General features: G+C 36.1%; 1 protein-coding gene across 2 annotated transcripts in view; it reads left to right on the forward strand.

Annotated features, from left to right (window-relative positions):
• vps13b (vacuolar protein sorting 13 homolog B) overlaps positions 1 to 22,420 on the forward strand; it is a 353,373-nt gene that overhangs the window by 161,906 nt on the left and 169,047 nt on the right. For both annotated transcript variants that reach the window (XM_066691052.1, XM_066691051.1), the window contains exon 22: positions 13,153 to 13,280. In XM_066691052.1, coding sequence (XP_066547149.1) covers positions 13,153 to 13,280 — 128 coding nt within the window. The remainder of the gene's footprint in view (positions 1 to 13,152; positions 13,281 to 22,420) is intronic.

Here is a 22,420-nt window from a genome sequence, read left to right on the forward strand (position 1 = left end):
ATTTATCAGGCTACATTGTATTCCTGTTTTTGTCAGTTGGCTTGGTACAATGTTAAGGAATCGTTTACTGCAGGTACAGTACTGCACACATTTATCCAACATATTTCTTCTGTTCTTTAAAATAATAATAATAAAAAAAATGTAGTGGAGAGGCCGGTTGTGTTAATATGATGCTTTAAAAAATCTACTCTCTTAACAGCAAAATTGCTATGCTTAAATGTAAACAATGATAAAACCGCTATCTCTGACAAACCTTGTTTTGAAGCACGTCAATGCTTTTGACATGGAACCCTTTCCTCAATGCTGATAGTTCAGGGCAGCCTCTTTTGGGGCCTCTGACCCATAGGAGGCACCACATTGGCTGGGGAATAAAAGTGAGTTTTGTTTTTTCACTTCACTGTGCCTCTGTAACCCCTCATTAATGTGGTGCCTAAGGTCATCAGTAGGTCAGGTTCACTGGGAGGATAGAACTACCGTACATACTTCCTAGATGGTAAAATCAGGGACCTCTGAGAGAGCTTCAGTTGTCCCATTCCTGTGCATGTTTTATTGGTTATCTCGGCATATAATAATATTTAATAATAATTTCTGTGCTAATGTGGAAACTCTTTGACACTATACATTTCTATCTGATACAATTTTGGGATATTCTAAATTGTTTGTACTGAGTGTTCAGTGATTCCAACTTTTGTCAACGTATGTTTTCATTGATGTGGTTTACATCTTGCGGTTCTGGTTTTCAGGTTAAAAATAAAATAAAATCTCCAGAAAATGAATGCTTTTAAAAGATTCATCAAAACGTTAAATCCATATTTGGTGTGACCACACTTTGCCTTCAAAACAGCATCAGTTCTTCTAGGTACACTTGCACAAATTCAGGGATTTTGTAGGCATATAGTCAGGTGTATGATTAAACAATTATACCAAACAGGTGCTAATGATCATCAATTCAATATGTAGGTTGAAACACAATCATTAACTGAAACAGAAACAGCTGTGTAGGAGGAATAAAACTGGGTGAAGAACAGCCAAACTCAACTACCAAGGTGAGGTTGCTGAAGACAGTTTACTGTCAAAAGTCATACACAAGGTAGTTATACTGCATCAGCAAGGTCTCTCCCAGGCAGAAATTTCAAGGTAGACAGGGGTTTCCAGATGTGCTGTTCAAGCTCTTTTGAAGAAGCACAAAGAAACGGGCAACGTTGAGGACCGTAGACTTAGTGGTCGTCCAAGGAAACTTACTGCAGCAGATGAAAGACACATTATGCTTACTTCCCTTTGCAATCGGAAGATGTCCAGCAGTGCCATCAGCTCAGAATTGGCAGAAAACTGTGGGACCGCCAGTATATGGGTACACCCATCTACTGTCCAGAGAAGCCTGGTCAGAAGTGGCCTTCATGGAAGACTTGTGGCCAAAAGCCATACCTCTGATGTGGCAACAAGGCCAAGCGACTCAACTATGCATGAAAACGCAGGAACTGGGGTGCAGAAAAATGGCACCAGGTACTCTGGACTGATGAACCAAAATTTGAAATATTTGGTTGTAGCAGAAGGCAGTTTGTTCGCCAAAGGGCTGGAGAGAGGTATACGAATGAGTGTCTGCAAGCAACAGTGAAGCATGATGGAGGTTCCTTTGCAAGTTTGGGGGTTCATTTCTGCAAATGGAGTTTAGGATTTGGTCAGAATTTATGGTCTCCTAAATGCTGAAAAGTCCAGGCATTCTTATCCATCATGCAATACCATCAGGGAGGCATCTGATTGGCCCCAAATTTATTCTGCAGCATGACAGCGACCCAAAACATACAACAAAATTCATTAAGAACTATCTTCTGCGTAAAGAAGAACAAGGAGTCCTGGAAATGATGGTATGGCCCCCACAGAGCCCTGATCTCAACATCATCGAGTCTGTCTGGGATTACATGAATAGAGATTAGCAATTGAGGCTGCCTAAATCCACAGAAGAACTGTGGTTAGTTCTCCAAGATGTTTGGGCCAACCTACCTGCTGAGTTCCTTCAAAAACTGTTTGCAAGTGTACCTAGAAGAATTGATGCTGTTTTGAAGGCAAAGGGTGGTCACACCAAATATTGATTTGATGTAGATTATTCTTATGTTCACTCACTTTGATACTTAATTGATAAATATAATCTATTAACATGTCTATTTTTGAAAGCATTCTTACTTTACAAAAATTTTTCACACCTGCCTAAAACTTTTGCACAGTATTGTGTGTATGTATATACGAAACGAGTGGGCTGCATCTAAAGCCCTCCTTTTAATCATATCCTCTAACAAAACAAACGCTGAAGCAAAAATCTTAAAGCTACTGAAATACCACTAATACTGCGGTGGGGAATGTAATGAGGATCAGTGTTAGCACTGCATATTGTTCTGTGGCATTGGAAGCAGACAGCTGCACAAGTTTTCCACTGATTCTGGGAGTTTTCAGTTTGAAGTAAGTATTGGGGTGTATAAATCTGGTTAAATTGGACAAAACATGAAAATCAGAACCCCTAGTAATATTACTGTAACATTGAAGAGGGGAAAGCATAACTATAACTAGGAGAATCTGCAGTTTTAACATCTAGTCTATTTCAGTATACAGTTACTAGTGTAACTGTAAGGTCACCCCTCCTCTGCATTTGAATCATGGACAAGTGCGCATTCATGTATTCACTGACAGCTATCTAAGATTCGGGGAGTTTTCGTCTATAACCCGAATCCCCAAAATAGCGTTCGCGACTGGGAGTAGACATCTGGTTAAATCGGGTAAAATTTACGCTTCCCTACAACCTACACTCACCTAAAGGATTATTAGGAACACCATACTAATACTGTGTTTTACCCCCTTTCGCCTTCAGAACTCCCTTAATTCTACGTGGCATTGATTCAACAAGGTGCTGAAAGCATTCTTTAGAAATGTTGGCCCATATTGATAGGATAGCATCTTGCAGTTGATGGAGATTTGTGGGATGCACATCCAGGGCACGAAGCTCCCGTTCCACCACATCCCAAAGAAGCTCTATTGGGTTGAGATCTGGTGACTGTGGGGGCCAGTTTAGTACAGTGAACTCATTGTCATGTTCAAGAAACCAATTTGAAATGATTCGACCTTTGTGACATGGTGCATTATCCTGCTGGAAGTAGCCATCAGAGGATGGGTACATGGTGGTCATAAAGGGATGGACATGATCAGAAACAATGCTCAGGTAGGCCGTGGCATTTAAACGATGCCCAATTGGCACTAAGGGGCCTAAAGTGTGCCAAGAAAACATCCCCCACACCATTACACCACCACCACCAGCCTGCACAGTGGTAACAAGGCATGATGGATCCATGTTCTCATTCTGTTTACGCCAAATTCTGACTCTACCATCTGAATGTCTCAACAGAAATCGAGACTCATCAGACCAGGCAACATTTTTCCAGTCTTCAACTGTCCAATTTTGGTGAGCTTGTGCAAATTGTAGCCTCTTTTTCCTATTTGTAGTGGAGATGAGTGGTACCCGGTGGGGTCTTCTGCTGTTGTAGCCCATCCGCCTCAAGGTTGTACGTGTTGTGGCTTCACAAATGCTTTGCTGTATACCTCGGTTGTAACGAGTGGTTATTTCAGTCAAAGTTGCTCTTCTATCAGCTTGAATCAGTCGGCCCATTCTCCTCTGACCTCTAGCATCAATAAGGCATTTTCGCCCACAGGACTGCCGCATACTGGATGTTTTTCCCTTTTCACACCATTCTTTGTAAACCCTAGAAATGTTTGTGCGTGAAAATCCCAGTAACTGAGCAGATTGTGAAATACTCAGAGCGGCCCGTCTGGCACCAACAACCATGCCACGCTCAAAATTGCTTAAATCACCTTTCTTTCCCATTCAGACATTCAGTTTGGAGTTCAGGAGATTGTCTTGACCAGGACCACACCCCTAAATGCATTGAAGCAACTGCCATGTGATTGGTTGGTTAGATAATTGCATTAATGAGAAATTGAACAGGTGTTCCTAATAATCTTTAGGTGAGTGTATATTGTAATTAGATAACACATTTTTGTACCTTAGGGTTAGGCCAATGAAGCTTTTTAGTTTTTCTGCAGTGTTTTCTGTTCTAGAAGTCTAATTAGTGTACAGAAAACTACTTTCACGTCAGATATGATATGCTGTTTATGAACCCAATATTTGTAGGTTATATCATTTAGGAAAATATTTATTTCATAATGATAAGTATTCCTAATGCTTCTGAGAAATTATTTATTATTATTATTATTTATTTCTTAGATGCCCTTGTCCAGGACGACTTACAAAATATCAGAGCAATACAAAGTGAAATACAGGTGTTTAGCCAACAGGTAATTTGTAAATAATGTTAATAAAAATACAAAACCAGCAAGAACAGGATGTTCTTTTGTAAGAAGGATTCAACAGATTAAATATCATGAATGTCTGGACTATATAAAATGACGCGTAAACATTTTATTCACTGCCAGAAGGGAGACCTATTGAGATTGAGGGTGTACTTGGGAAATGTCATCAGTAGACTTCAGCTATATTTGTTTGCGTTCCATGGTTATTATGAATAATGAAAACTGCTGTGAAAAGCAGTGATTGTTGTGTGTCTTTTAAAATCGTTATATCCTCTCACTCCATTTCTATTGTTTATTTTGCCTTCCATCCTTTTTTTGTTACTAGGCAAACTGGTTATGGAGTTGTACGTTCAGTAGGTGTTGGTATGTCAACTTGACTTGATATGAAGCAACAAATAAAGAGAAAAGGATTACTCCTTGAAAATAAATACAGCCTCCTTGGAAATAACTGTGCCATTGCAAAACAGATGTAAAAATTACAAATTGTTTCCTAGTGTAATCAAAATTTGAAGAGGGTAAAGTTTTTAGAACTTGTGGTTCTAATTATCTGAAACAATAAGCTGCTCATATTCAGACAATCAGGCGAATTGCAACTCCTTTGTGATGTTATTGAAGGTCTTGGTTTCATCATTTAACTAAACTTCCTTCTCTGTCATAAAAATCCATTCCATTTTTGATTAATTAGGTATTTAATTTCTGTGTGAAATTACTTTATGGCACAGAGTTCAGTAGTAATGAATAAAATGTGTAAGCTTAAACTCTCCTAGGACACTCGTTTTTGTTTGAGCAAATATTCTTTTTCTTCATTATTTCCTTTGTATTATAAGATCATGGTTTAAGAGGATTGGATAAAGAAAGGTTGCCGCACTGAAGTACTTAGAAAAAGCCATTGAATGACCCTTGAAAGAGCTGATGACATTTTACGTGTAATCATTGGAATTAAGGTCTTTTCCATATGTTCTACTTAAATTAAGAGTATCACAAAACAAAATAACCAAAGGATAATTTATGAGCTCAGTAATTTTAACATTTGAGAATATATTAGGTTGATAAGCTTAATCCTGTCTTCTGGTTTTGTTTACTGCAGGTTTCCTAGAAATGTAAGTGAAATACCACTGAATCCCATAATGTTTTTAAGACGTAGCCTTTAAATGTATTACATTATTTTGTTTTAAGTCGTTATGCCTCACTGACTGTCTTTTTTTTATCTGAATAGTTTTGGAAGTCCACAGAAAATTAAATTAAAGGTCTTGAAAATGAAGAAATACACATAAATCAAGCAAGAAACTGAGAATTAAACATCTTATCTTTCTCCTACAAAGTTACAAAGCTCCTAAGGTTTCCATGTTTACAAGAACAGCAACAGAAATGCTTAGCAAAATATTCTAACATTGTCTGTACCCAACCTGTCAACACAAACAAATATTTTACTTTATGTTCTAGATGAAAATAATAAGAAATGCAAATTGTTTTTGGAATGCCAGTTTTAGGTTGATGTGTAACTGTAGTTTTAAATCTCTTTTGACTTCCTCCAAAACAATTAAATATTTGTGTTTTTGTCTCATTTAATTTCTGAATGTTTTACAGATTTTTGAATTGGGCTAGTCTTTTTGCAAACATCGTCTGATACATCTTGCAAAGCAGATAGAAGCTGGTTTATTAGCAGTATGTGTCATGTCCACCCTCACTCTATACTTGGACAGTTGGTATGCTGATGGATTACGGAAGTGCCATTTAATAATCCAAGTTTTCTATACTTCTGCATTCCTAGAGACATTTGGGAAAAGACTCACATATTTCTAAATCATTGCAAATTTTACTTTGGTTCATGGGAAAGTGCATGAGCAAACTGTGATATGTAAACAAACTGAAAACCTGAGAAAGAGAATAGAATATATTGGGAAACTTAACTGTTGGTTTCAAACCAAGAAAACTGATCAGCTGTAATCATACAATTTTTAAAATAATAATAATAAAAGCATTCAAATAAATTGTGTTGAACTTAGTAATGAAACTAAATGACCAGCCTGGTTTCCTTTTTGGATTCTGCACAAATTCACACACATTGTCCTAAGTCCTTATGTGTTTCTTAAACGTAACTACAAATTAACAACCAAATACCCTACAGGGGTAGTATAGTATTTGGGTATTTGTGGCATAATATGTTATTGCTATAGTTTTAGGTGCAGAATCATCCAGTAGCCTTACTTCTGTCTTTTTTATTTTTTATTTTATATTGCTTGTGATATTAAATTATCACATTTTGTTAAATCACATAATGATGCATGTGAAATAAGTATCAACAACTATGTTGATTGGGGACACAAATCAGACACATGTTGTTAAAAATGTGTGTGTCTCCATCATAGAAAGTCAAATTCCACCCCCAATTCATATTGTAAAAAGCCATATCAAATATGCTACTGCACAGTAGCTGTTGAATGGAATTTCCTAATGGAAAAACACTCAGTAACTAGTTAAGCTTGTGATAGCAGATGACAAGACCCTGGACCATATTACGTCAAAATGTTGACCCACGCGCTAATAACAAACTTCAAACCTCTACTTGATAGTGGTTATATATAAATATACAAGAAGCTTATAATGGTAACTAAAACTGCCATTGAGAACAGTGTCAAATAGAATAGTTTTCTATTAGAAGGTTGGGAAAAGTTTTAATCTAATCCCAGTCCACAATTTATTGAGTTTTCAAGAACAGACTAGTTGGTTTGTAACTGAGTCTGTTGCTCATGGCCCTGAAACATCTGTCAACGTAAAAACAAACTTGGAGTCTGAATTTCTCCCTGAATACCCTCCACCAAAATATGTCCCCAAGCAAGGGCAATTGGACGTTACCTTTACCAGTGATAATGAGGATTGAGTTAATTTGCCATTGTCATGTATTGCATCTTTTACAACGCTTTACCATAGCGATAATAATTATTGCCATCATCAGCAGTATCATGGTCCTTATATGGCTCTATTTCAGATTGAGTTAGCACAAACAGTAAGAGACTGCAATATAAAGGAAAGGATTAAATGATTGGACTGCAATATAAAATAGTCTATCACCCCAATCAAGAAGAAGAAACATATTTTTTGTGGCCCAGGTGAAAGATCAATAATGTTCATGAAGCCTTAAAAAATCATTTGGAAAAGGAGAAAAGAGAATAAGAGAACACAGGTTAATCTGAATATGAGAACACAGGTTAATATGAAGACATTAATTTAGAATTTCTCTGTACAAAAATGTTTGTTCCACGAAGACCCAGTTTTGAAACATCTGAACCTGTTTCTGCCTGCAAAATTGTAACTGTGTGACACAAAACCTCATTATAGTTGTATCATAGTTAACCATGAAAACAAATAAATAGCAATTTCTAGGCAATGTGTTTAATCCAAAAGACAAGAAGAAAAGAAGGAATTTAACCTGGCCTGAATAATTGTACAAACTGTAAATAACTGCGGTTTCACTTTGTTCCGTGACATGATTGATTACATCATGAGAACCAATTTAAACTCTCTCTTTGTTTTTGTTATTATTCTAGTGGAAGGATGCATTTTATGTGATGAACATCAAATCACAATCATGACCTTGGTCAGTGTTTCAGTTTGTCACTTGCGGTTTCAAGGCAAGCAAACACATTATGTCATAGGCTTCATCTCCTAATGCAGTTCATTTAGATGACAGTTAAAACGTATTGCAATTCCAGTGAATCTAACAGTAACATTTTGGTCATGAAAAGTCAAGAAGGTTACAGACTCTTACAGGAAATGTAGGAGAAAAAAACAGTAGTGATTCATGTAAGAGGTCTTGTTTAATTGGACTCTGTAAGTCTTAAACATTCCAAACTAAATTTATTCAGTACACTTAAAGAAATGTGATAATTACGTTTTTCCTGAATGTAGTCCAGACTGCACTGGAGGCGCAACTTTATTTTTTATACAATCTTATTCTTTTTCTTCTGTTACACAGTACAAGACGTTTCGAGTTAAAGAACTGCAACTGAAACAACTTATTTTGCTCAAGCAGGGTTTCTTTTTGTTTTGCCTCCAGATTTCTACCACCCATTAAACCAAACAAAGCTTGCCTTAAGTATTTTCTTTTTTATTCTTGTGAAACTGAAGTTGGCACTGAGCTTGTTAAGATTGCAGGCCTCTGGAGCATCTGGTTATATAAGAGTCTATTTGAATAATGACCTCACTGGCATCATTCTGGATCCTAATATTAGCTATTGGCGCTGGAAAAGCATACACAATTTTTGGGAAACATATACTGTAATCTCCCTCCATTGGGGGGATCAGAGTGAAATATTAGCATTATGCCTCTCAGTTTGTCATTCCGGGACAGGGATTAGTTATAATAGATTGTTTATTGTGAAGACATGCCAGGAGTTTTGATAGGCACTCTCATTATGCCTGTGAGGGTCTTTTTAAGATTAGTCATTCTGATGAGGCTGACTTGTATTCACAGTTCAAAAGTCAGACAAGTATGACTAGAATGCTCTTCTTGCCCATTTAAGAATTAAAAAACTGAAATGACTTTTGATACAAATTAGCTTGATGGAAGCCAGGCAGATACAATTGTCTGCAAAATAATAATCTGAAGGATATGCATATATATATATATATATATATATAGTATTTATTTATCTGGTTTTATGTTTTTGTAATGTAAACATGTAATCAACGTAATGGATGGCCAAAAAGTTCATCAAATGAGATTGTTGGCTACTCTGTTGTGAAGATGCTTAGTGGTATTTTTAGGTTTTCATAAATTTGGTGTAGAAAACACGCAATCTATAGCAGGACCAACAAAAATAAGCATTTTAAATAACAAATGTACTGTACTATACTCAAAACACTGTGTGAAATGAAATCTATCAGCTACTCCAAAGACAAAATTTAAAAATCAAGTCCTGAAGATTGTAAAATAGTGAAAGTAAACTATACTCTTAATATGTTGGAGTCCTTTTCGACGCATTTTTCACACTGTGGTTTTATTTGTCCTTTCCCCCATATTAAAGCACAGGGACACTCTATATTAACTCTTAAGAAGAAAGATAAAAAAGATTGAAACTTGCTAAATCCCGCTCTCCTTGTCACCTGTTTAGTAGCCTAATTTTATAAAGTATGCAACTGAATAGAATCAGTTGAAAGAATACTGTCTAAAGTTTGTTTAACATTTCCTAAGCCCTTTGTTTTCTCCAATTTTGCTGTCACAACATCCGTGATGGGATTATTTCCTGGTGAATCACAGAAATCCACGTTATTCTGGGAACACACGCTGAAGGAGTTACCTCTTTGCTTTGCGACTGTGTCGGCAGCTTAGATGCCAAGCGGAGCTCACATGGTATGAGCTTGTCCTGCGGCGTCTCAGTAATATGCATTTTCACATCATCAAATAGAAAAAAGAGGGGATCTAGCCAGAGCAGTAATAACAGAGGACACTCATCAGCTCCAGTTATATTAATTTCAACTTTTGCTGTCCCAATTAGGACTAGACTTCTGTCTCCCGACCAACCCCCTTTCCCCTTCTCCCTTGGAAAAGACAAAGTAATCTCAATGGGAAATTCTATAAGAAAAAGCATGGTTACTGCTTTGCAGTCTGAAGAACAGTCCTGACAATCGTAGGGAGCCTCGCTAAGACGGGAGTTAGTTCCTCCGCTGTGGTATGCAGCCTTCCTTCTGGTTTCCAGCACAGATAGTTGTGGGGGTGTTGGCACACACTGCTCCTTCCATAGGTCAACACTATGGTTCCCGTCTCTTAGTGAATGCTTCCTTTACCTCCCTGTTCCAAAGCCACAAACTGGAGGCTGGTAGGAAGGAAGAAAATTATTCACAGTTCTGGAAGAAATGGAGAAAAAAAAATACCTCTGTCATACATAATAACATTTTATGTGATGCTGGTTTCCCTGGCGGTTTTAATATTAACAAATGATGTTGAATAAATATTGTAATAAACATGAATCTACTTCCAAAACAAATAATATTCTGGTTATTAAATGTCTGATGTAGCCTTTTTTTTGCAGCTGTAACACAATATACAACACTTCACGTTATTATAAACCACTCTTAATGAAGAACATACCAGGGATTCGGAAAAATAAGAACAAAGAAATTGGCAAGTTCATTCTGGGTAAATTGTGTGCGCAAACTGTCTGTAAGCCAGGTCAATTCAGTTATGTGTATTTTGCAGGTGAAATTATTTGTTTGTATTCCTAATTGCTATTATTGAAATGTGAGTGCTTTTATTAGGTTAGCTTCAAGGTTGATGCATGTTATCCTGCTATGATTACACTTAATCATTATATTCTGTGTAGGTACTGATAGAAAAGTAGACTGGAGACATGCTATCACCAAGTATTTTTAAACACTATACTAATGAAAATATTCCTACATTTTAAAAACAACTACAAATAATAATAAGAAAATAACACATAAGAATTGTGTGGTCCAATGAAATGATTTCAAGGCTGAACCTTTAAGTGCATTGTATCCCTGTGCTACTGCTGTTGAGTTGAGCAATTTGTATTCCGGTTTGGCGTTTTGCTACATGCCCTTGGCTATCACAGGAGGTGTTGTTGATTTTGTTATTTTTAAATGGATTAATATAACAGTGTTTCTACACATAGTGAATACAGAACTGAGCAAAGAAAGATTAGTTTTACATTCCTTGGATTCAAAGAAAGACACTGGAGCTTTTCTGTGCGCTTTGTCACGTCTCCCACAGTATGAGAGCAGGGGGATTTATCTGTCCAGAATTCAGTGTTGCATTTGCAGAGTCTTGATAAAAAAAAAGATGCAGTTCTTCATGATTCTTGAGTTTGACTACATTGATTTAAGTCCAAATGATCTGAATGCATGTCAATTGGCAGAGTATGTTTGTCATTAAAAAAATCAACTGAACCGAGAATTAAAAAAAGAAATGCAGTTTCGGTGTTGTTTTATACTGCACCCCCAGTAAAAATGTTAAGTCTTACCAGATACTATGTAACTGGGCCTGATGTTTATATGTATTTTGTATATCTGGGTCTACTACATAGTACAAAAAATTACTTGTTTTCAGATTGTTCTTTTTTTTTTTTTTCCAAAAAAGGCTTAGCTTTAAATGTGAAATTAGTTTTGAGTTAACAATTTAAAACCAAGCTTCAGAATCCCCCACATTATGTGGATGTGGAGTGAACTCCTGGGTGGTTCTGTGTATGGTGGGGAGGGGGGATGTACATGATTATGGTGTAGTGGCTTCTGATGAGCACAGAGATCTGGAAGATACTCATAGGGCCTTCTGGTAATGCACACTATAGTTTACACTGGTCCACTATACTATATTTTGCACCATAGCATATGAAATTTAATTCAAATTAAATTATAGTTATAGTATATAGTATAGTTCCATTTATTTTCTTTGTTTGTTTTAAACCCATTTTTGTTGATGTGCTGAGAGTCATGCCTCAAGCCTCTGAAATTCATAGAAGAGGTCCACCTAACCCACCGCAGAGTGAAGAGTCTTCACTCTTCCCCTGGAAGAGTGTCATCAGTCTAGACATGAGGGCCACATAAGACACTTCTGCAGCCACAGAGAATTCAGTCATGTCTATAAGTTCCACACATTACAATGTACCATCTGGATCAATTCACATTCCTCTATACTTTTCATGTTCCTGGGAAGATTACTCACTCTATAATGATGAACTCTGTCAGATGTGACAGGCTATATATCCAGCTGAAGTCCCAAGGTCCTTATGGAGCCAGTGTGAATATAATCATAAGGGATCAGGGTGCACCTGCAGCCTACCTACCTACAAGCCTAAAGAGCCTACGTTTAGTTGTTCCTTTCAGTGTAGGCACTGGTAGCTAAGCAACACATTCAGCTGTTTTAGTGAAATTAAGGACTACAGGGCTAAAAACTATTTCAGGATGAGTGACATCAGCTTTTCACGATGACTCTGGGATAGCTGCAGAACAGTCAGACCTTTAAATCACTGAAAATGCTTTAACGAATCTTCAGAGACCATGTGGTCCCTCCACATCTGAATGTTTCAAATTCTGATGGGTTAAACATTCCAGTTTTTAAAATGGGTGATTTTTTCTGTTGGAAAGAATAGCTACCAGGTTGTCACAAGGATTTAATTTTTTTAATTTTTTTTTATAACCCTATAGATGTCTTCTTGAAATGATTATGTCTTAGAGCAACATTTGTTTTGGGGAGAAAACAGTGTAAGTTTGCAGTAGTGTCATAAAGTCCATGGTTATGAAGTTTCAAGGTGCTCCACCGTTTCCTTTGTTTTATTATCTTGGCAATGCATGTTAGGTAATTAGTTCTTCATTTATTCGTCTTTTTTTTTTTTTTTTTACATACTGCTGCTTTTCTGGTTTTGACATGAAACTGATACAGAGTACAGTTTAGTTGTCAGATTTTATGTCTGTGAGCCTACCTGAATAGCCTCAAGGATTGAAAACACATGAAATGCTGTTGAATTATTGTATCTGTGGAATAACTTTCTTAGAGAAGTGAACACCTTTACTGATGGTACACAAACTAAATGACACAATAGTAAATGATAAAACAATACATTGTACGACCAGGTGCATGGCAGTGAAATACAAGCAAGAAGGATGTTGTATAATAGTTTTTTGTTTTCCTAATAAGAATATCCTCTATTCTCATTTTATTTATTTTATGGGCACGTTACATAATAACAACCTTTTATTTTGAAAGTTTAAGCTGAAATGCTTCTAGTGCTAAAGGAGAGTTTAAAAGCCCCAGGTCAGTTATTTTGTGTTTCTTTGTTTCAGAGTCCCGCCCCCTGTCTTTACCAATGAAAGTCATGCCCAGAACTTCAGAGTCCTGGTCCAGCTCGGAAGAAAAAATGAAGGAGTTCATCGGGCTTGTCTGGGATGCCGTGAAGCGCCTCACCCTGCAGGTAAAATTCTTAAATATACTAAGAGAAAAACAAAGTCCTTCATTACATGTAAACAAATCTAAACCATTTGCTGTAGTTAAATGTGTGCTTTTTAATTTAATGCGATTACATATTTCTACCCTTAAAAATATAAAACAAACCAAAAAAATGCTCAGTGGTATACTACAGTCTTCACCATACGTTGAATGTCGAATTCACGCTGGAAAGATTCCGCCATTTTCCCCCAGTTCCGGGACCACACTGTGCTACAATTGCTGTAATTAGGAACAAGCATCCTGATGACATGTCAGTGGATCCAGACCAAACCCAACAGCTGGTATGAAAGGACTGTAGATTCCAAACAAAGCGAGTCCATTTATTTTAGTGTGGTGTAAACAGAATACCTAATGGGTCTCACTGAAACGATGCCTATGCAAAATTCTGCATGTGGGTTTTTTTGTTTTGTTTTTTGGAAAGTAAACTTAAAAGAATGTATTTTCCTATGAGTGCTCAATCCACCCACACTGAGGTGACAGCAGTGTGTGATTGAATTTATTAGGTGATCTGTTAAGGAAATCACTACATAACTTTGGATGATTTCTCTCTCTTTTTTTATGAATAAATAATAGCCATCATAGCCTGGTGATTTTGAAATGTGGAATATTAAATCCTATAGTAATACAATTACAAAAGATCCACAATTTGTGGACATTGTACATCATAATTTAAGCCTTTTACAAGTTGTCATTTAAATGTATTTGATACAGATAACAAATTGTACATCTCATTACCTCTGAAATGTTAGGTGAGATATAATATCAAATATAATCTGAAATTGCAATGAGAAAATTATTCAATGAAATATTGCTCCGTAACTTGAGGTCAGTGCATAGATAACGTTTTGCCTGTGATCTATTTTTTTAGTTGGTAGTATTGTTGTGCCAATATGTATTTAATCTGCTATGATAATTTTTTCTACAAAAATGAAAAATCACCTTTCCGTTACCTTTTTTCCCTCATGTATTTGCAGATTTTAGCCGTTTTTTATTGGTTAGGATTAGAAATAAAACTTGATAGTGATTTCAAATTCTGCCCTGATCTCATACTGAAAACCAGTGTTAGGGAAATGTCCTAAATTTTGAAATTATGAATTCCCATTTTTCCCTGACTGGTAGGTCCAATACTCTCCATGCAACATTCTGACAATTAAAATGCAACACATTGTCCAGGTATCTCTGGTCAGGCTTCCTCTACAGTGAGGAAAATAATTCAGCTTTGTTGGTTAACATACAGCTCCTTCAGTATTTCATTGCCATGCTCTTAATTGTATTTTGTATTGTATTGTGATAGTGAGTTTTGTTGTACCAGTGAAACAGCAATTTGTTAGAAGTAGACAGAGTCCATTAAAAGTCCATTGCAGATAAGACATATCCATTTAATTAAATTTTTGTTGAGAAACAAATAAAGTTAAGTGTTTAAAAATGCCAGCTGGTGCCATTAAAGCTTCTGCATTTTAGTACTGGGCTTGGTGTCTATTTGCAGTCAGTGCCAGTTTATAGCATTGAGGTAAGTGGGCACAGCCATCAAAATGAAAACTGTATCACAACTTTCTCCACACCCGCTCAATGCTCCAACAGGACACCCTACATTCACCAGCCTTGACATAATAAGAATTGAATAGGAGGTGATTTTGTTTCAGGAATTTGCAATAATTCCTTCTATTTAACACATGAATGTGTTCAGTATTGGCTGAGGAACACGTTGCTACCAAAACTGAAATCGGATCCTTGAAACAGAAAGGATGTTGCCATGGAAAAATGAAGTAACGCTCACTGCAGCTGTGATGCATTAATGAATAGGATATTTTTTTTAAAAGATCATTTGTGTTTGGTGTGGCTCGGAGGGACCCAGCCAGATGGTTTCCATGAACAGGATCTGACCCCCGGCTCGAGCAGCTCTTACAGGCAGATTACTTCATTTTCTTTCCCTGCAATTGTCAGATCTCTGAATTGTCACAAGATTTACAATTACAACTTTCTTTTTGACCACATAAATCACAGATTTTTTTTTTCTCTCTAAATTGTTAGGACATAAATGATTGTTCCTGGGTTCATTGTGTGTGGGTATGTCAAAAAGCATAGATGACATGGAATATACATCTGAAAATTCTCTTTAATAAACTAATACTAAATAACAAAACTGCTTTTGCTTAAAACTTTTAGTTGTTAATCGGACATGTTGTCTAACATTGGCCTGACAGCTCACCTTGTTTGGAGGAAGTCCAGAAATCTCTGTTGTACAGCTGCCAAAAACTAGAATGAATGCTCAATGAAAAGTAGATGTAGTTCACTCAGTATTTTCATGATACGAATCTGAAATGACATAGACATATATGTTAAGGCAGATACCTTTAAGGATTTGCCTTGTAATCTTAACATAATGAAATAATAACTGTTTCATCTAACATAAAATGGGGTTAACTCCCAAATTAATTGCATCAACAATCTGTTATGTATTTTACACTCTTGCTTCAATGAATGTTAATCAGTACATCTATTTAACCACTGGTGTGTCTTTAATTGTTTACTTAATGAAACTATTGTTGAGACTCACAGCTACACCACCCTTAACCACAGTTTAAAGGTAATCTCTGAGGATAAAGCCTTTGACCTCTTTCCAGTGAACTTGAAAAGTGCTTATATGAGATTGTTTTATAAATAAAATAAATTAGACTTAAAACACTGAGAACTCCCAGCATTGTACACCCTAAACATCTGTAACCATACAGAGTTGCTTTCAAGAACCTCTACATTAAAGGCTGATCTTGGATCAATAAACGTATGATCAAAGCCATAATTAACTCACCGTTATAACACAAATACTACCGCGAACAGAAACAAACAGAAATTTCACGTCTCAAAGTATTTATTTTCTCAGATTTCCACTTTTAGCCTTTCCACAATGAATTCTTGTCAGACTGTATAATCACACTGGCCTCTGAATGTGCAGTTAAAGGGGGGTATCAGTGCTGTTTGCCAGGCTTAGCAGTTATTTATGGCATGACTGGATTCCAGCATGCTCTGCTCTGAGTGCTCTTTCATGAAAAAAGTTGGTTAAAACCTTGCTGTTTTTTTCATGTATTGTCAGTTCTTTTCATTTTTATTTATTTTATTTTTTTATTTTTTAGGCTTGTGTAATGTTCAGAGTTTGGTTGGGGATATGCAAAAAATGATTTCTTAAAATAAGAAACTGTTAAGTCTTGAGATGATGGCTTTATTAACATAAAGTAAATCAAAATTGAGAGAATTTCTACTTTCCCTCAGATGTGGAATTAATTGAAAACAGATGGAATTAAAAATCATAAACCTAATGAAAAGAACACTGCATTGCAACAAGTTTTGGGACACCAGCAAAAGGCTAAAACACAGCAAATTCCAATGTAGTAAGAAGTGTGTAAGCCCAATTATTTGCCTGATTCACTATTTGAAAAGACATTGTTCACAGACTTGATAGATGGCTGGAGGAATACTATGCCATATATCCCACAGCGCAGTTTCTACTTGAGCAAGAGAAGTGATTATGTATGGTCTAAGGTCTCTTTTTGATTTACGTATTCAGTTGATCCCAGAGGGCTTCTATGGCATTGATGACAGAACTCTGAGCATATAATGAAATGTTGCCAACACTACTGGCATTGGAACATGGGGTTACACACCTTAGTTTGTGACATGCCATTATTTTGATAGATTTACATACTCTTATATAAAAAAATAAAATAAAAATCTATATAACCATTGCACCGTTGTCCTGAACATCATATTTGAATTCATGGTGTTTTGCAAATACGTAGCCTCTACATGACCTTGGTTACACTCCATTGCATAAAAAAGCTTGGCTTGTCCCATTACTTTTGGTATAGTGTATATCAGATTTTCACATTTGATACCATAAAATAGTTGCATTATGTTGAAACATTGACAGTGTTGTGCCATGTGGAGCAACAACAGCCATTTGGAAAGGACAATACAGGAAGATTACATTTAAAAAATATATCAGTTTACAAAAACAAATTGTGCTATTCTGTGGCTCAGGTTCCTCAAGTTTGTATTTGTGTCCAAAGCTATGAATGTTTTCATACAGGATCCACCAAGAGTGTATTTTATTTTGTTTCATTACTGTATATGATTTATATTTTCAGTGACGGACAAATAAAAAAATAAAAAATGTATATATATATATATATATATATATGGTAGTGTCTTTGAAACAGCAACTAGAAGATACTAATATGCCTGAAATTACCAGAATAACCCCTTTAACTCCCTGCCAAGATTACTGTGAAGGACACATATTTGTGTGCAGCACTACCACTCAAATCCCATTACAAAGCAGCAAAAATAGCTAAATGTAGTGATTTTAGTACTCTAAGCAGCTCGAGCAAGTTTAAATGGCATGTTGTCTGTTACTTTGTATAAACAGTATTTGTAACCAGTTGGCTTTAGCAGATTACTTGGCAAAGAATATTTAGTGATTTCAGCCCCAAATAAATATATATTAAAAAAAAATGTTTTTTCCTCGTGATTCTGAGCCTGAACTAAATCAACACACAGCAGAGAACCAGGGAGCGCTTTGCTTTTGCAGGTGCCACCCTTCATCGGAAGCATTAAGCAGAGACCCCTTGTATTATGAACATATTAAAAAGAAAAGAAGTCTGACAGCACTTGTTTGTGGAAGGAGGAGGATGTTAATTCAGGTGTCTTGGCCAAATTCCACTTTAAGTTTTTGTAACATGTTTTTTCTCTTCCTGATGACTGATAGCTAAACAATTATATCTGTGTTTGTGTGCTGTTGTATGTGTAGTGTATATATACCAACATTTCTTCTCATTCCATAAATCTATATCTTAATTTTATTTAGATGTAATAGTGTCCTTTACTCCTGGTAAAAATGCAGTTATTCACTAGACTAATGGTTTTCGAAGGGCTAAGTTTTAACAGCGTTGAACTATTTTCAGGAAGAAAGTCAAATCAAACTGTGTTATAGTCTGAGTAGGAGGTAGCCCCAGTGGGTAACTGAAGACATGAAAAAGGCCCCTACATTGACAGTAACTGTTTTGTTACACTGGGGGATTTAATTTAGCTTTGACAGGACGTGATGTAAATCAGTGACTTTAGAAACATGAGAACAGAAATGCAGCCACTGCCCCGTAACAATGTAAATGATGCTTAAAATCATTCAAATATCAATAGTTCACCATGTTGTTTGTTATTTATTCAACACGGTCCATTTCCAGCAAAAACAAGGTTTTTCATGATACTTCAGTACATAAACAAACTATAGCAGAAAAAATAAAATGATGGAAATGATATCTTACACTGTAATTAGCTGACACGTTATTTATATGTGCTGTAATGTAATTCTTCCTACATTTATGCATACTGGTGCATACATAAAGTCAGGCTTAAACATACAGGGGTGTGTCTGCATAACAATTTTTTTAAGAAAAAAATTAAAATGAAGTATCTTAAACACCAAAATAAATGTACACAATCAAAGACTGATGTATGTTATTGAGCAAGAGCAATTCACCTTGCTCATGATGTATTCAGATGGATTTTTTAAATTATGTAATGTGTTTGGGTTTGCCATTATTTTTCATTTTGACTCTTCCAACAATAGGAATTTATGAATACGTCTCTCTCAATGGTAATGTGATAACCATCTGAGCCTTTGTCTATTAGTAAACGCTGTGATGCAGCACTAGACAACAGAGCCACTGAGAAATTTTCAGAATTGAGAAATCTGCTCAAATGATATGCATGTGGGAATAGATACAGGCTACAGGCTATTACTAGTGCATATGTGTGTTTATTTGCTGCCCAGCAATGCACTGGCATCCCAACCAGGCTGTACCCTGCCTTGTGTCCTATGTCTGCTGGGAAAATCCTACTGTAGGCCACCTGTTCTGATAAACATTTAAAAATCAAAGTATCCAATTCTGTCTGTAACACTAACAAATCAACAAACTTAAAATTATTACCACCTTAAATTAAAGGCTCCGCTTTCTTCTGTATGAGTGGAAATTTGAATTTATATTGCATGCAAGAAAAGCAAGAACGTAAGATTGATCTATTTATTTATATTTTTCTTACTTAAATCAAATTGTGGTTTACATGTGAAGAAGTGTAATTTGCTGGAAATTTGAAAGAGCTCCAGCAATATAATGATGAAGCATTGTTTCCTCTGTTTCTCCCTTCCCAGAATGTTTCTCATTCGAATGCCTTACTGCATTAGACAGGTCCTTAAGGAGATTAGAAATATCACTTTCTATGCACTTCATAAACACCTTATTTTCCAGCAAAGCTGTTTAACTGCTGGTTTTGGCCTTTTGTTTGTGTTGCTTTTGAAATTTTTGGACTCTCAGAGGTGGATACAATACAAAGAGCCCAAATTAAACAGAATGCTGTTTTTTGGCAGGATGCAGTTTGCAGTGTAAGTGGGGATGCTGACTTCAAAGACTGTCATAGTGTTCTTCCAAAACCCAGAAACCTTCCTATTGTCAAGGGGCTGGGGATGGATTACAGAGCAATGTATTCATATTATGATATCATGACATACAGTGAACATCTGAACTTTGGTAGTTCAAAGGTCCTGAGTTAAATCTCAAACCCAAAGAGATGTGGAGATGTGCTGCCAGGGTCCTATAACAGCTTGATAGGATGGGAAAAGTCCTCTCATGGATGTAACGTTTCCTCTCCTAGATTTTGTAAAAGAAGCAGGATATTCCACTTTAATTCCAATTCCAATTTAACAAAGCGTTCCTTTTTTTCCCCAGAAAAATGGGCCACTGTTTCTTTCTTTCTTTCTTTCTTTCTTAAACAGCTGGTTAGGCAATTTCATTGTGTTTTTATTTTCCACTTGACAGTTAGGACCTGATAACCACACATTGTCTTGCATATGATCAGCACACATTCAGCAGCTTTAACACATACAGGAGAGGTAACCACATGGAGAGAATGAACAATGAAAAGTGTGTGTGTGTGACTGTGATGTCTGGCCATGTGTTGTCTCTATACAAAACAACAACAGCATATTTACACCTTGGCTTTGTAGTCTACTAAACCATTAAAAGGAAATCAAATGTTTTAACTTATTAATTGAGAATAATGCTTGTACATTTACAGTAATGTATGTATAGAGTTTTAATTTACTATTCTGCTTATATGGTTTTGGTTGATTTTTGTCAGATTCCTTCAGATAATATGGCAAACTTTTCTGATACTGGAAGGAGATGACATTATAAACACTAATCATAATTTCCTATTGTTTTATAGATCCTAACTTCCATCCTTTTAATCTTAAAGGGCAATGCACAATAACTCCAGGGATTTTGCCAGTAGTTATTTTTACCACTAAAACTAGTTGTTTTATGCCATTGACTGACTATAGCCATGAAACATTTTTTTTTTTTTTTTTTTCAAACCCTATTTAATTTTGTTCTTCTTAAGCTTTTCATATGCTAGTGATTTAGCGGTGTTGGAGGAGTTCAAAAACATGAGCCATGAGTATACTTGAATTCAGGGAAAACAGACACAAGGGCAGAAGTTCAGTTTAAGGCTCAGCACAGGAAAATGTTTTGCAAAAAGTGGTTCGTGTTTAGTTCCGTGGTTGACATTTCATTCTGCCTGAGATTGTAGATGAAGACGACGGTAGTAAAATCCTTTAAGTTCAAATGTCATGAACTCCACATTGCAATTGCAACAATTAAAAAAAAATATCTATACTTTTTCCAACTCACATGCACTATAAATGAGGAGCACAAAAACTTTGCAAGACTGTTAGTGGTGAAAATGTTGTACTGTATTTGGTGTCATATATATATATATATATATATATACTATGACTAGTCCTACTGATTTGGCATGTTGTGAATATTAGATGGTGTTTAGAAAAGCATGACTTCAAAGTCGCTTTGCGGAACTTTCAACTTGAACTTGTTGGCAAAACAGTTGGTCTCTCTTCATGCTGTGACAGATAAACAAATATATTTTAACATCCTAAAGATGTTACATGAGGGAGGAAGTGAGGAAGTTGGAAATAGTGTGTGACGCTTAAGTGCAATAATTTTTAATTGGAACAGATTTATTCTTAATACATTACAGTGCTGACATATTTCTTGGTGATGTATATCTATGTGCTAACTGTATATAAATAAAACAAAAGGTCCTGTACATTATAAGGAGCAACTGATGTTTTGTTTCCTTTTACAAAACACTCTTTATTTTGGGTTTTAAAAGGCTTTCTGATTTGATAAATTTAATTAATTTCTCTGTTGGAATTCAACCATTTAAAAAAGACTCTAGATAAATGCTCTTTAAATCCTACAATTATATTACTATGTCAGTGTCTGTGTAAGCAACCCCCTATACTTTTACTGTTTTTGTCTTTATATGGTTTTTTCCTTGTAAATTGTTTAATAAAAACTGATTTAACTAAAAGGTCAATGTTTGTCCTTAAAACAGGAGACAGCCATGCTGATTTTTTTTTTTTTTTTTTTTAATGCTAAAATGTGTATTATGCTGCTAAAATATGGGGGCAGTACTTGCTGAATTATGAAGGTCAGGGGAATATATGCTTAACAGGATATATCCACTGTAGCTCAGGCAACTGCCACGGCTGCAGTCCCTGTCGCTGCCTGGGAAAAGCTCTGCTGCTGCTTCACCAACCCCCCCACAGCTCCCTTGAGTTGCTGTGGTCTCTTCATGGGGGGCTAAATGCCACCATTCTTCCTATTTAGTCCCACTCTGGCAGCCAACCTCTAGGAGAGCTCTCTGGCAGCTACAGTAGGCTGCCACAGTGTCTCTCTCCCTCTCCCAGCATTTTCTTGGTCAAGTCTGTCTCAGTCTGTCTGTCTGTTTGTTTGTCTGCATGTCCTTCCCTCCTTCTTTCTTTCTTTTCTCTTTCGCTCTCTGGACTCTAAATCTGTGTCCCATAAGGTTCCCTCCAGTCTTAGTATTTTACGTGCAAATTAGCCCTACCCCACCTTTATTAAAATTATTTATAACGCGCACCTATTTACACAGGTGGGAACGTTTAAAACTGAATGAATTACAGTTTATTTCACATACCCCTACACACTGTCTTTCACTTTATTCAAAAAT

Source organism: Amia ocellicauda, chromosome 18 (assembly GCF_036373705.1).
Source record: "Amia ocellicauda isolate fAmiCal2 chromosome 18, fAmiCal2.hap1, whole genome shotgun sequence".
NCBI lineage: Eukaryota > Metazoa > Chordata > Actinopteri > Amiiformes > Amiidae > Amia > Amia ocellicauda.